The sequence below is a fragment of the Sapajus apella genome, unplaced genomic scaffold, assembly GCF_009761245.1.
Source record: "Sapajus apella isolate SASKATOON/1434 unplaced genomic scaffold, GSC_monkey_1.0 scaffold178, whole genome shotgun sequence".
NCBI lineage: Eukaryota > Metazoa > Chordata > Mammalia > Primates > Cebidae > Sapajus > Sapajus apella.
In genome coordinates, this window is record NW_022437118.1 from 1,171,224 (window position 1) to 1,190,462 (window position 19,239).

The following is a 19,239-nucleotide window of genomic DNA, read 5'->3' on the forward strand; positions in this document are numbered from 1 at the left end:
TGTGTGTGTGTGTGTGTGTGTGTGTGTGTGTGTGTGTGTGTGTATACTGTAGAGATAGGTTTCACCATTTGCCCAGGCTGGTCTTGAACTCCTAGACTCAGTTAATCCATTCATCTTGGCCTCTCAAATAGGATTACAGGTGCAAGCCACCATGCCCAATGCCTTCTGTTTAAAGTTTTTAAGTTTATTTTCATGCCTACCAGAAAAGCTTGCCTCCAGGTACCACACTCCCAATATCACTTCTAGTCATCCTGGAACTCAATTTTGAAGAACAAAATTTCCCATTCCCTGTTTCCCCTACCATTAGTTTTGACAAGGTGGATTCAGTCATTTCATTTTGTATGAAAATAACTTTTTCTCTTTAATTGAAACAGAAGGGAAAAAGCGTAAGTGATATGTCAAAAGGTCTGTGCAAAACACTCCGGTAAAATCCTTGCCCTGAAAGCTACCACCTCTCTACCTGCAGCCTCCCAGCTTTGCTCTCCCTTTCCCTCCCTTCATGCCGTCTTACTTCTTGTACCCCTTCCCCTGGCAGATCTGTAAGTGTACTCACTTGAGTCTTGTTTGCCTTGGACTGTTTCCAGCTTATCCACTTTAACATCTTGGTTTGCTCTCAGATTTGCTTTCTCCTTCCACCAAAATTTTAATAATGAAATAGATTTCAGTTTGAGTTGCCCGGTGGCGGGGCTGAACTGGTTCTGGCAGCTCAGTCCTCCCAGGCAGCTCTGAAGCAGGGATAAGCCTTGCCACATTCCAGTGCTCACTGCCAAGCTCTCAGAACCCAACCAGAGTTTGCTTGAGAGGCTGGAAAACTCTGTCTAGGGCAGAGTCACACTCCCACCAAGGCTATGATGTGAGTCACGAGACTTGGCATCAATGAGTGTGTGATAGGGATTAATACTTGCCACATGCCAACCCTGGAGCCCCTGGATTGGGCTATAGAACCACTTTGTAATTTACTTTGGGTTGCCATGGATTTGCTGGGGCAGAGTGGGAGGCAATACAAGGACATTCAGTGTAGGGGGTGGGAGGGTAATATTAGTGTTGGCTTTCTGCTGAAAGGCTAAACAAACTGAACTATCAAGGTTACTACCAAAGTACCATTTTTAATCCAACTTACCAGGAAGGAGACTGACTTGGTTTTGAATCTTATGTCTGCCGTTAAGTGGCTCTATGACTCTGGGCAAGTCACTTTGTTTTTTTTTTAAATAGAATGACGGAAGAGGGCTAGATGATCTCTGAGGTTCCTTTCCTCCCTAAGATTCCATGATTTCAAATTCCAAACACTCTGAATCAGATCTAGTATCTGGTTACCCTTGTAGCTATCACATATATAGATCTATTTAATCTACTGGCAAATCACCTTTTCCAGTGTCCCTATTTCTGTAACAAATACTTGTATAAACCTGAAACAATTTTTTTTAATGCAGATCCAAGTGCTTTGAGTACCACAAGAGCACTTCCGAGGTTTCCTACAAGCTGCCTGTGTTCAGCAAACTACTTACTGGCTGCCATATTTTATGAAACTGATTTGCTTTTGCAGACGATTGGCAATTTTAAGGATGGGTTTCTTGAGGGAGGTTTTCAAGCTATGGAATATAAATCAAAATATTAAGTAAAATAATGCTGATATGAAATATTTTGCCCTGTGAACCTAGGTTGTACTTTTTAGCAAAGTATATTTTATACCCTTTGGTGGTATGCAAAAGCTGGAAGCCAGTCATTTATTTGAGGAACTTTCACTTAGAGGAAAACCTGTGACTTCAGTTCCTCACACTTTATCAATTTGTTCTGAAAGGCCCACACATTTGTACTGTGTTGAATGTCTCTGAGAAAAGGATGGTGTTGTGCTTCTGGGAGGTGAGAGGGCAGCCAGAGGCGGGGAGCTGCAGGCATCCCGAGAACCACGAAATCCTCTCCTTTTTGTTGCCCCCTGCTCCTCCTCCTCCTCCTCCTCCAGCCACCTGCCCAGCACAGATAAAAGTAACAAAGGATCTACACTAGGAAGAAAGTTTTTTTTCAAATCTAGCCCTGGACTTGAATTATGAAGAAAGCTAAAAAAAAAAAAAAAAAAAAAATCACAATTTGGGCTTAGAGTAGAGATGGTATTTTTCCTACGTTAGAGTGACTATTGAATCCTTAAGAAAAATCAGCTATCAGGGATTCATCTAGCAATTCTAATCCTATATGCTATCAAGTATGGGATGTGACTGAGAGTCAAGATTATGCAGCTATATTATAAAGCCCAAGTTTAGATTTCAGATATATCCACCCCAGGACCTGGTAACAGGAAGTACAATTACATACACTTTTCAGGTACTTATTTAAGGGTTTGAAGTATTTTGTTACTAAATGGGAGGCAGCATAGTATCTCCCTAATGAGAAACGTTTCATGGGCCCCCTCCAGCCCCACTGAGACAAAGGGCAGAGTAACAGAAGTGCTGAGGACTTCTTTCCAGAGACCTATCCCATTTTTCCTGCATTTAAGATAGCACATTTAATGGGCTGGAGCTCCAGTGTGTGGTGTCACTGCCCGGGGACCACAGCTAAACCTAACATGCTGTCACAGTGACATGCTGGAGACCCAGTCTTGGGTGGACCGTCTTGATGGTTTTTAAGGATCTGTCAAGTGAAAAATATTACCATGTGAACTGCTAAGATTTTTATCAATCCTGCTGCTGCTGAGTCTCCACATTTCCAGAGGTTTGGTTTTCTCTTCAGTGGCAAAACACAGTAGTCTGTGACCCCTTGAAACTCTACGGAGCATGTTGCTGCCTGTTTTCTTGCACAGGAGTGCCCTGCAGTCCCCTGAGCAGTGACCTATCCCAGGTCTTCTGTGCACTTTCATATAGGATCTCAGCTAGTCCTTCAACATCCCAGGAAGTAGAAATCACTGCCTTCATTGTACAGATGAGGAGATGGAGTTATGAAGTGATTAAAGGACCAGTCAGGTCATGCAGCTGGTACCCAGTTTGGGATTGAATCCATATCTGATTTCAAAACCCAACCCCTTTCTTCTATATCATATTTCCTCACTGAAGCAGACACTACTGGCAGCCCACCCAGATCCCTTTCCCTGCCAGGGTACCCATGTCCCAGCTCATGTGCCTGTTGGCTGTTCACAGCTTAACAACTGACACAAAAGGTTGGCCTCCTTAACTCAAGGCGGGACAAACTCCATGCAATTCCTATTGCAGAGCTCTGGGAGGGACTAGCCCTCACTCCTTTCCCACTGGACCCTGCTTTCCTTTCCTCTTTTCCCCCTCAGGAACACATCCTCAAAGCACATGCATTGGAATCTCAGTTGAAGACTGCTTTTAGGGGATGGGACCTAGGGTGCTTTCTTTTCAGCTTCGAGTTGTCCTAACTCCAACCCTATTTTCTGGGGGGGGCGGGGGTTGTTTTCTTTTGTTTTGTATTTTTTTTCCTATTTGTGAACCCATTTAAATAAAGACATTCCATTTTTACCTCAGTCATCTGTTCTCCATAAGCACTAATCCCTACAGGGAAAATAATTTCTTACATCTAATTCAAGTCCTTTCAGTTGCAGCATTAGCCCACTTTTTCTCAGAAGAAAAACCAAACAGTCTTTTATCAATGATGCAATTAGCAGAAGACTAGAAATGGCCATCCTTTCTCTTTCTGGTTTTCTACATATCAGAATATAAGCTGGAAGATGGCAGGGCCTCTTCTCTTTACTGCTGTACTCCTAGCAGGGAGAAAAGCACCTGCTGTAGAGTAGGTAGGGCCTCTGCACAGTTCATGAACGAAGTAGGTGGGAATACGCCAACACAGGAACTAGGCATTCCCCAGTGTAGAGAGTAATTCTTCTCTCTGGCTACTGCCCTTGCATCTAGTGGCCTCCCAGTGTGCAGATGCTGAAACTGTCAGTTCTGATGAATTAGGTAAAGCTCTACAGGAAGTCTGCTCTCAGAAGGCTCCTGCAGCCAGGCTGCACTGCCTCTTGTTAACTGGCATCAGGCTATGGCTTGTTATTAAAGTAGCAGTGACAATACAGGAATCCTTTGAATTTTTCCTTAGTTGGACCTTTACCATCTCTGACCCAAGCGTTCCTTCCCAATTGGTAAAACAAAATCTTGGTCATGACCCGATGCATTGATATGATAATTCAGGGTTTAAAGACGACTGGGTTATCTCTGAAAACATCCAGGGTTTCCAGGTATTTCCCCGTTCTTCTTTAGCATATCACTATTATCAGCCCACATTGCGCCTCAGCTCACATTAGCTTGCTACTGAAGTTCCTCTTCAAACCACATACCAGCCTGAGAGGTTTCAGCAGTGTTCCTTCCCTTACAATTTTTTCAGAGAAGAGTACCAGCAAGTCAATTTCACTTCAATTTCCCACTCTCCAGCCAACCTGGACATGTCTGGAAATTTATAGTGATTTTTGGATGGAGAGTATCCGTACTGGGATAGGCTTGTAATGTTCCATTCAGTAAGCATTTATTTTATGTTTCTGGCACGCCTAGGCTAAATGGCAAATGCATGCACTGGAACTATTACAGTGCAGATGATTGCTTTTCTACCATTAGCTGGAAAAGATTCAGAAGATATCCATCATGTTAAACAACAAGATATTTGGCTCTCACCTCATTACTCAGCCCTGCTTAACTAAAATTCTATAATTCTAGATTTCTCCTAAGTATGACTGCAAAGCCCCAAGATTTATACACATATAGTCAAAAGACTATTCACAGTAGAATGACCTGTTCAGAAAACTGTGAACTGACTCCTGCACAGAATAGGGAGGAGCTCAGACCACCATGGACCAAAGTAAGCACACCTGTTTGCCCCTTAGGGCGCTACCGCTTTTGCATTAGACGGGTGTAAGGTAGAATCTAATTATATAGACCCATTTAAGTGCTGAACAAAAGCAACCCTGGAAAAGCTACTATTGCCATTTTAAAGCAACCAAATTGTGTTGTCAGTCTTTATTGTAGGATTAAGAATATTACACTGTCTTCTCATTAAGAGAGGATTTACAGCATAAGAAAACATTTCAGCTTTTCTCCTATAGAGAAAAGCAGTTGGATTTCCTTCCCTGGGGATGTTAAAGAAAATTCAGACAAGGAGGTTTCCAAGTTACAGACCTTAGGTGAGAAATGAGGAGGAGTGTTGGGCATTAGTCTTCTGTTCCCAATCTTGTCTTTTTAACAAGAATCTGGATGAAGCTACAGAAGATGCATTTATCCAGTAATGTAGACAGATATGGCTAACACACTGGACAAGATAACTTGTATTCAGTACATGCTAGAACGCTGAGATGGAACTAAATAAGGTAAAATCTAATAGACATAAAGCAGTCCTACACTCAGGTTACTAAGTCACCTGGCTGAATAAGAGCAGTCCATAAAAAAGGGCATGGAGATTTTATGAGCCAGCACTGGACACACATGCTAAACATGGTGCATCCTTTTAGGAAGGATCTGCACATAGCAGCTAGACCTAGAACAAGGAGCTATGTTTACATTAGTTAGAATACATCTGTAGTATTATGTACCTTTTAGATGTATTTACATTTAAATGTATTTATAAAACTCATTTTATATAGACATTACACACTAGAGTAAATCTAGGTGAAGGCAACCAGGATGTGTAAGCATCTGAAAAACATACAAATATGAGAAACAGCCACAGAAACTGAGGACTTCTAAACAGATGATTTGGAGAAAAGATGTGACAAGTATCTTTCAATGCGTAAAGCCTTAAGGGTTGCCACTGGCAAAATGTGGTACAATTTGAGCATTAGAATTAATACCTGATAGTAATATACTATAACTAATTAAAAAATAAAATAACCCATGAGCCAGTGCTAACAGCAAATATCTAAACCTTAGATTCTAAGGGCTAGCAGATGGAAAAGAGAGTAAAGTTCTTTTTAATAGACAGTTGAAGCTACATCACTTTAGGTCTAGTACAGAGAAGAACCTGCTGACAGTTAATAAACAATAAAACCACAGGGCAGAAGTAACTCAAGCATTTTTAAAGATCCTCACAGTCTGCTAAATAATTGTGCGCTTTTATTCATAGAATATAAACCTTTGCTTCTCCTCTAGTAAGAGTGGGAATTAACATTTACTGAATGTCTAATGGTTATCAAGCAAATATTTTACATAATCTTTCCAATAACTCAGTGAGATAAGTATTATTATCTTTGCTTTAGAGAAAAACAAAGGTGCAGTAACCTATCCAGTGTGACAAAGATAGTGTCAGAGCTGGGATTTGAACCTAGGTATACTGAACTCCTTCAATATACCTAGTTCAATATGCCTAGGTTATGTACCACAGCATATATAACACACATGGAATGGTTGCAGGAGACCCTGGAGCTGCCACAGCTCCTCAAGTTGGTGTGTCATGGCCCCTTAATTGTTACGCTTTCCTTATCTACTTGGCCAGAAAGGGAAACTATTACTGCCATTCCTCTGGATTGTAAGAAGAAGACTGAGGTACTCTTCTAAAAGTCTATTGTTAGATGAGTCTGAATTGGGTGAGATGTCTCCTTCCCCTCCCCTCCCACAGCCACCCTTGTTTGCCCTTCTGTTGAATATGAGTCAGTTTACCTGAATCAGTCCACTTTGTTATCTTCTTTTTCAGAGACTGTTTACCTGACCACTTAGGAACCAGGATTCCCTGGCCATCTACTATAGTTAGGGGAAAGCCTGACACTGCTGATAACATCTACAAATTCAAACATACCAATGAGTGATTTCACGGATGAAGGAAAAGTGCAGTCATAGAAGACACATGGCTGTCCTGTTGTCACTGTTTTGTGTTAGAAGAGTAAGAACATTTAAATTACAGTGCATAGTCCTAGACTGATTGTCCCCTTATTTTAAAGTGTGACTAAGTCTAAGGAACTTTCTAAGTTTTGTGTATACATATAACATAGAATCTTCTGACCTTCTGCTCATGTCTCCTAAGGCCAGAGAAGGTAGTTGGGATTTAATCTTTCTTTAGCAGATGTAACAATAAAATATTCATATATCTGTTTGTTTTTAGACCACTGGGTTTAGCTGCCTCTTAATCCTGAAGTTTCCTGAGACCAGTCACTTTGTCCCCTCTATTTATCCATTTCACAAGTATATACTGAGCCCTTGTGTGCTGCATGTCAGGAGTACATCAATGAAACAGACAGACACAGCTCTTGCCTTCATTAGGGCTCAATGACCTGGCTCCAGAGACAGACATGAAACAAAAAATTATACAAGCAGAGATTCACACTCAACAAATAGTCCACATCTCTCTACAGCATCCAGCACAGAGCTTGGCACATGATAGGTGCTTCTACACAGATATGTGAGTGTTTATGCAACATATGCAGAAAAACTGACCAGCTGAGTTCATCCTAGCATCAAGAACTCAACGCTTTGAGTTTCAGAGTGGGGAAAAACATGAAAAATCAGGAGATCTGTGTTCTAGTTCCTGCCTTCCCACTAACTACTAGAATTTTCTTGGGTGAGTCACTTAGTTTCTCTGAGCCTGCTTCCTTACTTGCAGAATAAAGTCTAAGTACCAGGACCCCTCATTAAAAGTAAAATGGCTAGCCCAGGTTCACCTACCTTGCCAGAAAGACAAGGAATAGCTGAAGCTGAGGTCTTTCTTAAACAAATGGCTCTAGCATAGGGGTCTGTGTCAAAGTTAGCTGCTGGGAAGATGGATTGGCATCTGGAAGGGATGAATTCCCTGGATCATGACACCAATAGTCCATGTCTGAACATGGGAAACAGTACACTTGACTTACCACCCACTGACTATTTAAAGAGGAACACGTTTTATACACTAGGAACACTAGGTTACATTTCTAGACAACAGGTCAGAGGAGACAGGAAATTACAGAAATGTTTTCTGTTTGTATGTTTTTACAAGTGGAAAAAAAACTAATTTTCCATCCACTCCGATAGTCAGTAGAAAATGGCTTAAAAACTTAAGGGCAGTTGTCAGAACTACCTTGAAATAACCTTGAGCACTAGTCTAAAGCATGATTAGGGTGATTTGGCACCATCATTTCAGCAAGTTAGGGGCACAGTCCCCACACTAAGGTCTCAATGGTTTTTTTTCTCCCAGCAAAAAAAAAAAATCCTAATGAATGCAGATCATCTTTAAAAGAAATACCTATAACTTAGAAAACTAAAATGAAGCAATGACACAGCCAGCTGTCTGAGCCTGAAGGAGCAGGCCAAAATACTAGGTCTGGATAAACTAGGGACAAATAATCTTTGGAAACCCAGAACTTAATAATATCACTAATACACAGCAAAACATCATCTCATACTCTTTGGATTCTGGAGTAAGCAAAGGAGGGTAGGCTCAGACATGGACCCTTTCTTCCCTCTGCTACAAATTCCGGCGGTTGCATTCCTCAACTAGCTGGGGCAAATACACAGAACCTTTGCTACAGTTTCTTCTCATTTGCTTTCCCATCAGAGCTACTAACTTTTGCTTACTTGCTCCAAAATGTTAGAAAGCAAGTGGTCAGGCTTTCTTACACAACAACTACATCCTTCATATACAACTGTCTGGTCGTCCTGTCTCTCAGCAACTGAGCCCCAGTAATCTGGCCAGAGGAAAGCATCATTTCCATTAGAGTCCCTTTGGCCATTTCCCAAACCATTAATTTTGGCCTAACTTTGAGATGAGCTCTTCTCAAATCATTGTAAATTGAGCCAACCATAGCCACTAAGGTCTCAGGACACTATTCCAACTCAACCTCCCTGAGATCCATCCTCCAAGAAGGCATAACAGCCCAGGAAGCCCAGGTGGGGCATCTCAGAAGGAGAAGAAACCTAGACTCCTTTACTACTCAGCCTTTCTACTTCTGTTAAACTCTCCCAACGTCAGAGGTCAGCCTCAACCACCACAGTCTTCCATCCCCTCAGACCAGATCTCATGCTGGGACATACCTCCTCCAGCCCTGTTCTTTCCCTCTTGGATGGCATAAAGAGACAACTGGCTCCCGAAGGTAGGATCCATAGTGAGAGAAATTCTCTAGGGGTCCCTCTCCAGGGGTGGTTGAGTCAACAAGAAGTCTCAGGGGAAGGAAGGTTAGGACTTTGTCCTACCTTGTCACTGTCCACTGTGTTCTGAGAGGTCCTAGAAGCAATGGAGATGGTGTCTGGTTGGCTGCTCCCATCCCCCTGGCTGTCAATATCCTCCACTCCATCCCTGCAGGAAGAAGAGAAAAAAAACAGGGGTGGGGGTGGGGGGAACCACTGTGGGTTTAGAGCTCACAAGGATTTCCGGCTGGGTGGGCAGAGCAGCGCCTCAGTACTTTCTAGCAGGGATTTGTCTAAAATTATCCTGCTAAAGAGAATGGCCCTATGTGATTTTCAGTGATGTCACTTCTTGCACTTAGTAAACACATAATCACTATGTTGATAACTAAATGTAAAATGACCCTCTTCCCCAAAACTTCTCCAGCCTATGCTGCAGAAGGGGTGTATGTATATGTGAAAAAGAAATATATATATGTGTGTGTGTGTGTGTGTATTTTTTTTATTTATATATTACATATTTATATATTTATATTACTGGGAATGGGTCTGTAATAGGCAGTAGGAAGATATACATCCTACTTAGAGCCTAGGCATCTAACCAGGTGATTAGGTCATTTCCAATAATCACAAGTTCAGGGTATTCAAGTTTTTGTACATACTGTAATTAGGATGAGGGTTCATTTACAGCTGGCCTATAGAGAAAACAGAAGTGATAAGATTTATTTTTTTTATTTTTATTTTTTGAACGGAGTCTCATTCTGTCACCTAGGCTGGAGTGCAGTGGTGTGATCTTGTCTCACTGCAACTTTTGCCTTCCAGGTTCAAGCAATTCTTCTGCCTCAGCCTCCCAAGTACCTAGGATTCCAGGTACCTGCCATCGTGCCCAGCTAATTTTTGTATTTTTTTGTGGAGACGGGGTTTCACCCTGCTGGCCAGGGTGGTCTCAAACTCCTGACCTCAGGTGATCCACCCACCTTGGTCTCCCAAAGTGCTGGGATTACAGGTGTGAGCCACTGCACCTGGCCAAGATTTCTTTTAAACTTGTGTTTCTTCTGTTCAAGAAAACAGATTGAGTGGAATATTGCCTCCAGGGAATATTATCATTGAGAAATTCCTGATATTGGACCCTCAACTCCTGGGTGTGGAGGAGGAATTTATTGCCTTCCTCTGGGTGAGTTTCAAGGATCTCATGCATATTTATAATGACTTCTTATCAATACAGAAGGCCAAGGCATTTTCTCAAAGATTGGAGAACAGTCACAGGTTCCACAGCAGCTTTTCGAGCCAGCTGTGCTTCTGAGTGTCAGCTAAGAGTCTCCTGAGTGCGCTCCTGGCATTTAGACCCCTTGCTGGGCCCTGTATCATACAGCTGTCCCACTCACATGTTCTTTCAGCTCTCCAGCTGTAGAACTGTGCCCCCATCCTATACTGAGCCCACAGCCATGGCCAGGAAGGACTGGATGTCTGGAAACTAATGAAGGCTGCAAGGTCTGTTCCTGGAAAAGCTGGTGGCAGTGTAGGGTTGGGGTTGGGTGAATTAGCACAGGAAATGACAGCTCTTCTCATGGGTGCTTTTACAAAAGACACCCTGATGATATTTGTGGAGAAGTAATGGCATCAGGGAACAAGAAAACTGACAGCCTGAGAATCCTACCAAATGAACAAGGTGACACAAATAACGAATTCACCTCAAAGGGTCTAAATGGTTATGCTCTGGTGTATGTGTGAGTGTATGCAGATGTGTGTGTATGCAAATACCCATGCATGTACACATGTATACACACAATGTCTATTCACCATAAAAAGTATTTTCACCCACCCAGAACACAGAAGTCAACTGCTCTCTCACCATCATTTGTGGGCTTAGGAAATGCCAATTTATTTTGATAACATAAGCCACACATTCATAGGAAGGAAAATCTGCTGTAAAAAGAATTTATGTGACGCATTTCAAAACCAAAAATAAAGGACTTTTAGATCATCTGTTGTTTTGGATTATCTGGGCGAGCGCTCCCCACCATGTGTAGACAGTTAAGAGCTGGCTGTACTTTCTGCTTCCCACTATTATGGCCCATTGTGGGCTCTTCTGGTCTACTCCAGATGAAGCCACTTCTGGGGATGTGGGGAGCCCACCTAGGAGTGTAGGTAGCATTCCCCAACCAATGCACTCCTCTATAAACTGTCTCCATATCCAGGAACCTAAGCTACTGGAATTAAAGACTGCCTGGCTATTCTCTGAAGAGTATGCCAAGGTTTCTCACCCACCCATCACACGACAAGAGAAAAGGTGAGAGCAGAGAAAAGGGCATTTCCAAGATATGCCATTTCCATGTTCTAGAAATGCTCAAACTCTCCTACTATAGGAAAAAGAGGCTATTGCAGGGTAAGTGACCCTAGTGAGCCTCACCTGAGTATCCTCTCTGTGGTCCTAGACCATAATTTCTTTATAACTGTTTCCTTTCTAACTTCTTTATTAAAGTAGGAATTCCCTGAAGCATGACCTGTCTCCACTGCCAGACTTTAGTCCGCCCCCTCCTTACCTGGACTCTGGACATAAACAACTTAAGTCAAAATGACTCTTCCCCCAGAATAGTTATAATTTGCCCATGCAACACTGAGGAGGCGGCCTTATCCTGGTCATGCAGGTCCTGGGGCTGCTGCCCCGTGGAAGTTTCTCTACCATAGTCACACCCTTCTTTTGGCTACCACCTCACTCAGGACTGCTGCTGCTTCATAGGCCCTTAAATGGCTCCCTACCCTGCTTGTCCTGGTTGGTGTCTAAGGGTGAACTAAATACTCCAGATTTATTCCATTCATGTACAGGGGAGGAAGGAAGAACCTGTTACTCCCAATGACCATCTCTGCCAGAACTCTGGGCTTTTTTCTTCTTCAAAATTTATGTGAAGTTTTTGTATGCTTTCTTCAGAAGTGTCCCCCAAAAGAGTTATTATAAATGTAGGTGTCACATGGAGACTTGGGAAAGAAATACTTAAGAAGTCATCCACGGGTTTAGCAGAAACTGGGATTCAGAAGGGTCCAGAAAGATATAAGAAATATGTCCTCTTCTGCCCAATGACATTGCTTATTATAGGTGAGTGAATGTGAGGTCTCTGTGGGGGTTGCAGTAAGAGCTGCAATGAAACCACCACCCCACACATTACAGTACACAAAGCCCTTTCACTATCTAATATCTAGCCAGCCCAGAGAGTTATTCCACTCTAGGGCTCATCTCAAGTTCCCTTTCTTTGAATTCTTATAGAATTTATGATCCCTATAGGTGGTTCTGGTCTATTTCATGTGTGAGACATAACTATTAGATGGCTCTTAAGGGAATTGACTCATCTTATACTTCCTTTTATCTTGCAGCACCTAGCAGAGTGTTTATTAAATAAGAGGTGCTCAATGTAGCCCTGCTGAATTTGACACTGGTGAGATGCTTAAAGATGAAATGACTCATACTAGGTGGAACTCACAGGCCTTCCTGGAGAGTGCCACTGTGCAGGGCACATTCCCCTCCAGAAGCAAATGTTCATCCCATTCCCGCACCCAGAGGCCTGGGAGGCAGGCAGTGCTGGAGGGAGAGGCGCTGGTTACCTCTTACTATTGTTCCTCTGTTTGGCTGGTGTTTTGGGGAGCTGAAGTGGCTCCTTTAAAGCTCCTTTCAGGTGAATGATCCTTTCTTGAATCACCTCTCGAATGTTCTTGATCCACTCCTGCTTGGTTTCGATGTTGGAGGCCTGGAGTGCCACAGGGAGAAAGACTGAGAACCCCAACTCCCATCATCTTGCCAAAAACAGTTCTCAACCCTCCACCAGCAGTCTTCATCCATTATTTTCAAGGATTCCAAATGTTTGGGGAATTTATTTTTCATTTCATACTTATGACTTTTCAATACCAGAAACAGGCTTCTTCAACTCCCAGGGCAGTGCTCTGACCTCAAGACTCAATGCAGAATTACTTGTACGGGAGTAACTGTCAAAGTATTTCATAACCCATAAAGCACTGACCAATCCTGATATCTGCCCTGGAGCTGGGACAGTATCTGGAGGTTCCCCCAGGACAGGGATTAACACTTGGGTTGCTAGGTCCTGGGAAGTTCTAGCGGGCACTGGGAGAGGCAGTATCTACTTTCCAATCAGTATGGATATATGTCAGGATGTTCACCTAGCATGGATACACAAACTTGTACTGACTAGAAGTCAACCCTGGGTTTGTGGCAAGCTAACTCTGCTAACTGAAGGCACTGCTATCATTTTATGATGATCCCATTTGTCTTGGTAGATTTTTTTTTTTCTGGTAATTCTGCCTCACAACAGGTAGCAGCTATGCTGGCAATTCAGAGTGAACAAGTATGAAGCTGTTGTTGGGGCTGGACCATCTTCTTCTTGGTGATGGGCACTTTCCTGACAAGTAAATGACTGCTGGGAGCTCCACTGTCTGCATGATCGCTGCTCAGACACGCTAACATCACTGCTGCACCCCAGAGAGCTGCAATGACTCAAGGCCGTCCTCTGGTGAAAGAACCCTTTTGACACTTCTCTCCATCATTATGGTCCCCATGCTAATGTGATTTACTAGAGGTTTAAGAATGTAGGTTCCCAGGGAATAAGATCCATGTCCTGTACAGTTATCCCCCACCACACTAGGTACTATGCCTTCTATACAGAAGCTAATTAGGAAAAAATGTCAAATTAATGTGGAGCAAATCAAGGTGACTTTTGTCAAAGGGTCAGTTGTTCTTGCCATCTGAAGGAAGACATACGGACACAGCACACTTTAAGTGGGTCTTGCTGAGGTGGCCCCGCAGGCCACTCCCTGCTTTCTTCCCTCTTGGTCACACGTGCATGCACTTGAGGAGATCATGCCTCTTTGAGATTCTGGGTCTACCTTTATCACAGAATTTATTTCTCAATACCCATGGGATGCTGCCATTCCCAAGAGAGGCCCATGGCTCAGTAGAGTCTCTGGGCCTTAACTTTCAGGCGTCAATTGCCCACCCCCCACCTTCTACTACCTCCAACCCTGGTCTTGTGCCTAGCAGAAAGCAGTACTTACTTTCAGCACTGTTTTATTGTCTGAGGATGGGGTGCGCCCAGACCACAAGGCAAATTTGCAGGGGTCGCCCTCCACGTGCTCGGTCACACCCAGCTCTGAGGTCTGTAGACAGGAAATGCCTGTGAGAGGCGGGGAAGGGGAGGGCAGTGGGGAAACTTAGGGCTGGGGTGGGAAGGGAAAGGCAACAAAGAGGAGAGGACCGAGGGAGGGGCTTCTGTCAATCAAACTTTAACAGATTGGATATTCTGTTCATCTACCCAGGATGGAAGGACCTATAGGCACGTGCCTGATTAGCAGGTACCAGGGAGGGAAGGTGAAGAGGGAGGTGCTAAAAGCAAACAGAAAGAAGAACTGTGAACTCTAAAATGCAGACGTGGGAGGTGAAGGGGGGTACTTTCCAAATAGGAGACATTTTCATTTGTCCAGGATGGTTTTGGTGTGGAGGCTGGGGAGGAGATGAGATGAGTGTGTCCAGATCCCTTCCTGCCCATGGGTTCTATGAAAGCAGGGAGTCTTGTCTTACCCCACCTGCCCCACCTACCAGTAGCTTGTTCTTGTAAACATATTTCGTGTGTCCTGTAGAGTCTTTGATCTCCTTGCTAAAAACCAAGGAGATCTCAAAGAGGAACAAGTGCCGCTCCCGCCCCTTCCGGATCAGCGACTTTGGGTCCCACACTTGAAAGGCATCCTGAAGAATCAACTCCCCCTGCACGTCCAGGTTCTCGTCGAACCCTGAAAAACACCCATTTCCATCCTGTGGAGCTTCTCTACTGCCAATCAGGGACCATGTTCCACTCCCCTTTTGGAGAAAGGCCTCTCTTACTGTTAGTCCTCAGTTCCTACAGGGTTTCTCTCCCTCTGCTAACTCCAGAGACTCCTGAACACTTCCACAGGCATCTCTGAGAGCTGCAATTAGATCTCTCCTGCCCAATTCCTGCACCATGACTTTAATGTACATAACCAATATTCATGGAATCTCCTGCAAAGGTCCTATGCAACCTCATATCCTCACACACTCACTGTTGGCTTCCTGCAAGGGCAGATCCCAAGGCTCCTTTGTCCTCCACAGCTTTCTACTGTTCCTGACTTGCAGCTATGAGTGGGGCTGAGGACAAACACTGACTGACTGAGTGTCTTCAGCTCCTCTTTATCTGTCATTACCTTCTTTTTTTTTTTTTTGGGAGACAAAGTCTTGCTCTGTTGCCCAGCTGGAATACAGTGGCATGATCACAGCTCAGTGCAGCCTTGTACTCCCAGGTTCAAGTGATCCTCCTACCTTAGCCTCCCAGGTAGTTGGTCTATACATACGTGCTACCATGTCCAGCTAATTTTTGTGTTTTTTGTAGAGACAAGGTCTCCCTATGTTTCCCAGGCTGGTCTTGGGCTCAAGTGATCCTCCCACCTTGGCCTCCCAAAGTGCTAGGATTACAGGCGTGAGCCACTGTGCCTGGCCCGCCTTAATTCTTTTATTCTATTTCTAGAATTCCTCCCTTTGATTGCTTTGCACAAGCATTTAAGTTTATATTTACACCACTTTAAGTTTTTAAGAGAGGCTCTCAAATGTTAGTGTGCATAAGAATCACCTGGAAAGCTTATGAAAACATAGATTACTGCCCACCCCCAACCTCCCCAGATATCCTGATTCAGTAGGTGTGGGGCAAGTCCATAAATGTGCACTTCTGATAAGCCCAGGTGCTGTTGCTGCTGGTGGTAAACAAACCACGCATGGAGTAGCTGGATCCAGAGCATAGGTCAGGGACTGACTAGAGGAGCTGGGTACTTGCAGAGGATGACATCCAGGTTGGGGTGGAGGGGGAGGTACAAACAGAGAGGAAAGGAGTGGAGAAACAGTGTCAATAGGAATACATTCAGACGGTTCCTGCTCAGTCTAGGGAAGGTAGTCAGGGCTCCTTTGCTCTAAGAATTGAGGCTTCTGGTGCTAAGGATGGTCCAGAAGTATGGAGACCAGATCAAGTCTCCTAAGGTGGTATTGGTGGTACTGGCAGAGTAGGATGAAGTCCAGAAGAGAAAAAAACAGCCCATGTGCTTACATACTTGCAAGACTATACACATTTCCTTTAGCATGCATTAAAAATGTTAAATCTTTTTTTTTTTTTTTTTTTTGAGATGGAGTCTTGCTCTATTGCCCAGGCTGGAATGCAGTGGGATGATCTCAGCTCACAGCAACCTCCACTTCCTGGGTTCAAGTGATTCTCACACCTCAGCCTCCTGAGTAGCTGGGATGACAGGCATGTACCACCATGCCTGGCTAAGTTTTGTATTTTTAATAGAGATGGGGTTTTGTCATGTTGGCCAGGCTGGTCTCAAACTCCTGACCTCAAGTGATCCACCCACCTTGGCCTCCCCACCAAAAATGTTAAATCTTAACTCATCTAACAAATTCTGCCCCAATATGTCTGCTCTGCCCACTCATTTTGCAGTGTTAAAGACCACTTTACTGGAATCTTACTCTATAGGTTTCTCATCCTAAGAAGATAGTTCCAGCTGACTGAAGTCTTATCGGAGTTCTTTGGCTGGGCTTACTAACCTTCTAGGAGGACAAAATGCTGGTTGCACAAGAATGTGAAGGTATTTAATGCCACTGAACAGTACATTCGAAATTGGTTAAAATGGTAAATGTATGTTATACATATGATGTGTATTTTACCATAATAACGAAGAAAAGGACATAAGGCTGAAGATGGTATGTTTTGTGTGTGTCTATGTGTGTTTATGTGATCAGGATTTCTATTCATTGTGATGACCAAGACAATGCAATGCAGATGCTATGCAGACTAGCAAGACTGTTGTGGGTTGGGGGATCTCGCACACCAACAGTGAGGATGATAGCCTGTCCTGGACTCTCTCATGTCCACCTAACCTCCAGTGGCTTAGGCCTGGTCCTTCCTGGAAGCAGGGTACTACTAGCCAAGTTGGTTCTTGTGGAGGCCCTCTCATATGACAAGGGTCTATGTAACTAGTTGTCCTTTCTTCTCTCTTCCAGCCTCATACCTTGTCTAACTTCAGGCCACTCCCTCCCATGATTCAAGCTCCCCATCTTAAGGAAGACCAGAGGCTTCCCCAGTGCTGGCAGGACAGCTACCTTCCAGCATGCTGACATGCATGGCATCATTGGCTTTCTTTGGGACACTGAGCATCACTTCCAGGCCATCCTTGAGCTCCCCTTTCCCTTCTTCGCAGCAAGTTAAAAGTTCCTGGGGAAAAAAAATTCGGGACACAATTAGGGCCACCTCCCCCAGCTTCCTCCCACCACCTAACCCACCAAGGAAATTACAGACCAGCTTCACTCTCTGTAATGGTTCCCTCTGATCTACAAAGAAAGTGAGGTGAGATGGGGTAAGGGGTTATCTCCAAGAATTCAACCACTACTTTTCTCCCACACTGAGCTTTCTCAGCCCAATCTAGCCCAAACTAACTCAATCCAACCCAACTCCCAAATTGATTGACCTATAAGACAGCAACTGAGGCCTTCTCTGTCACTGGACTGCCCTCAGAGAGGGGACTACCCCAGCAAAGCACATGAACAGAGGTGCAGTATTTTGCAATCCAATAAAGAGACTAAAGAGAAGAATGAGGAGAATAAAGGGAAGATCAAGAGTGTGCTACACAGCACTCATATATCCCTGCATGCCTACTGTGGACACCACTTTTATTTACAAGCCTCTATAACCTGAATGCTGGCTTCCATCTTACTGGGAACAATCTGAGGTTGGAGACTTAATAGGCTAATGACATTCCAGAATAATAAACTATTTTTAGATCATATGGATCAGGAATTCCTAATCTGGGCCAATAAATGGGATTCTAGACTATTTCACTGTCAGATGAGGTAAGTGCAATTAAGAGAGATGAAGTGATTTTCCTCAGGTTATATAACTCAGTGGAGGCTACGCTGGGGCCTGAATCCAGGTCTCCTGAATCCAAATCTGGCACTTTATTCACCACATCAATCCTGTGTCTCATATATTCTGTCCCCCACTGAGACCTCCAGGGGCAATACCCTCCTTCTTTTACCTCCTGGGGAGCTGGGGAGCATGTCCTTTCTTTTGTATTTCCTCATTGGAGACTTGGCCATTACCACCCCCAAAAAAGATACATAGTATCTGGTTGGTGGAGAAAAGATCATTTCCAACTATATGGAGAATCATAAGACCATTTGGAATGATTTTTGCTTAAACCAGAATGTTCGCTTTACATTTTTCCTATTAGGTTCACTGGATCTTGCTCACTTTGACACTGGGAGAGGAATGGTTAAGCAACAGATCTGCAAACTATACTCTTTCCTTGAGGGGACAAGGGATGGGTGTTGAGGGGAGGTGCCTTTCCTAGAAAGAAGTTCAACAGATCAAATCTTGTAAACATTTTAACGACAGACCTCCTCACAAATAACCTAATGGTACTTGCTAGCAAGAGAGGACTTAACTAGGAAATGCTTTTTAATAGGATAAATCTGGTCTGTCTAGGGCTTCTTAACAGTAAACAGTCCTAGAATCTGTGGCTTTAGAGGCATGGCTTTCTGGAAGGTGTCACATAAGCTATGCAACTATCTAAGTAAAAAGGGAATATCCTTAATGAGCAAATGGCTCTTTTCAGGGCAAGCCATACAATGTGATGCACATAATTTTCAGACCTTGTAGATCAGTCTGGCCACAGCATGTCCTGATGCTGCAAGAAAGGACATGGAGCTGCCCTGGTGGTCCTGGCCCTTTTCCCTGTGTCATCTCTGCCTTAGAATTACTTATATCCTTGAAATTATGAGTAAAGCTTTATACTTGGTAAGAGATCTAATTAGTGAGAGTCTGATACAAAAATCTAATCCTTAGTGTTATCTTGGATACATTTCCATAAGGATAAGGGAGCTTTGAGTGTCCAAAGAAGAAGTGTGCTACCTAGATCACATGTTTGGGAGGGAGACGTGATCATTTCTCAGCTATGTCCTTGGCTCCAGTCAGTATAATGTCATACTTGTTCGGAAAGTGGTATTTACTTCTGCCAACCTAAAGTTCTGAGATTCTCCCACCCCTTTCCTTATTTTAACCTTCCCAATCTTATTTTCATACATCATCAAAGAAAAACCTGAGGCAAAACGTAAGAGAAAAAACAAGAAATATGCTTGTTTATGACAGAAAACATGAATCAGTTTAAT

The 19,239-nt window shown here is 43.6% G+C and overlaps 1 protein-coding gene across 1 annotated transcript in view; it reads right to left on the reverse strand.

Annotated features, from left to right (window-relative positions):
* Positions 1-19,239, reverse strand: part of KALRN (kalirin RhoGEF kinase) — a 602,830-nt gene that overhangs the window by 221,685 nt on the left and 361,906 nt on the right. Inside the window, exons 29-33 of the mRNA XM_032268307.1 lie at positions 17,176-17,287; positions 14,614-14,804; positions 14,073-14,174; positions 12,612-12,754; positions 9,084-9,186 (exon numbers count right to left, since the gene is read on the reverse strand). Of these exons, the coding sequence (XP_032124198.1) occupies positions 9,084-9,186; positions 12,612-12,754; positions 14,073-14,174; positions 14,614-14,804; positions 17,176-17,287 (651 nt within the window). The remainder of the gene's footprint in view (positions 1-9,083; positions 9,187-12,611; positions 12,755-14,072; positions 14,175-14,613; positions 14,805-17,175; positions 17,288-19,239) is intronic.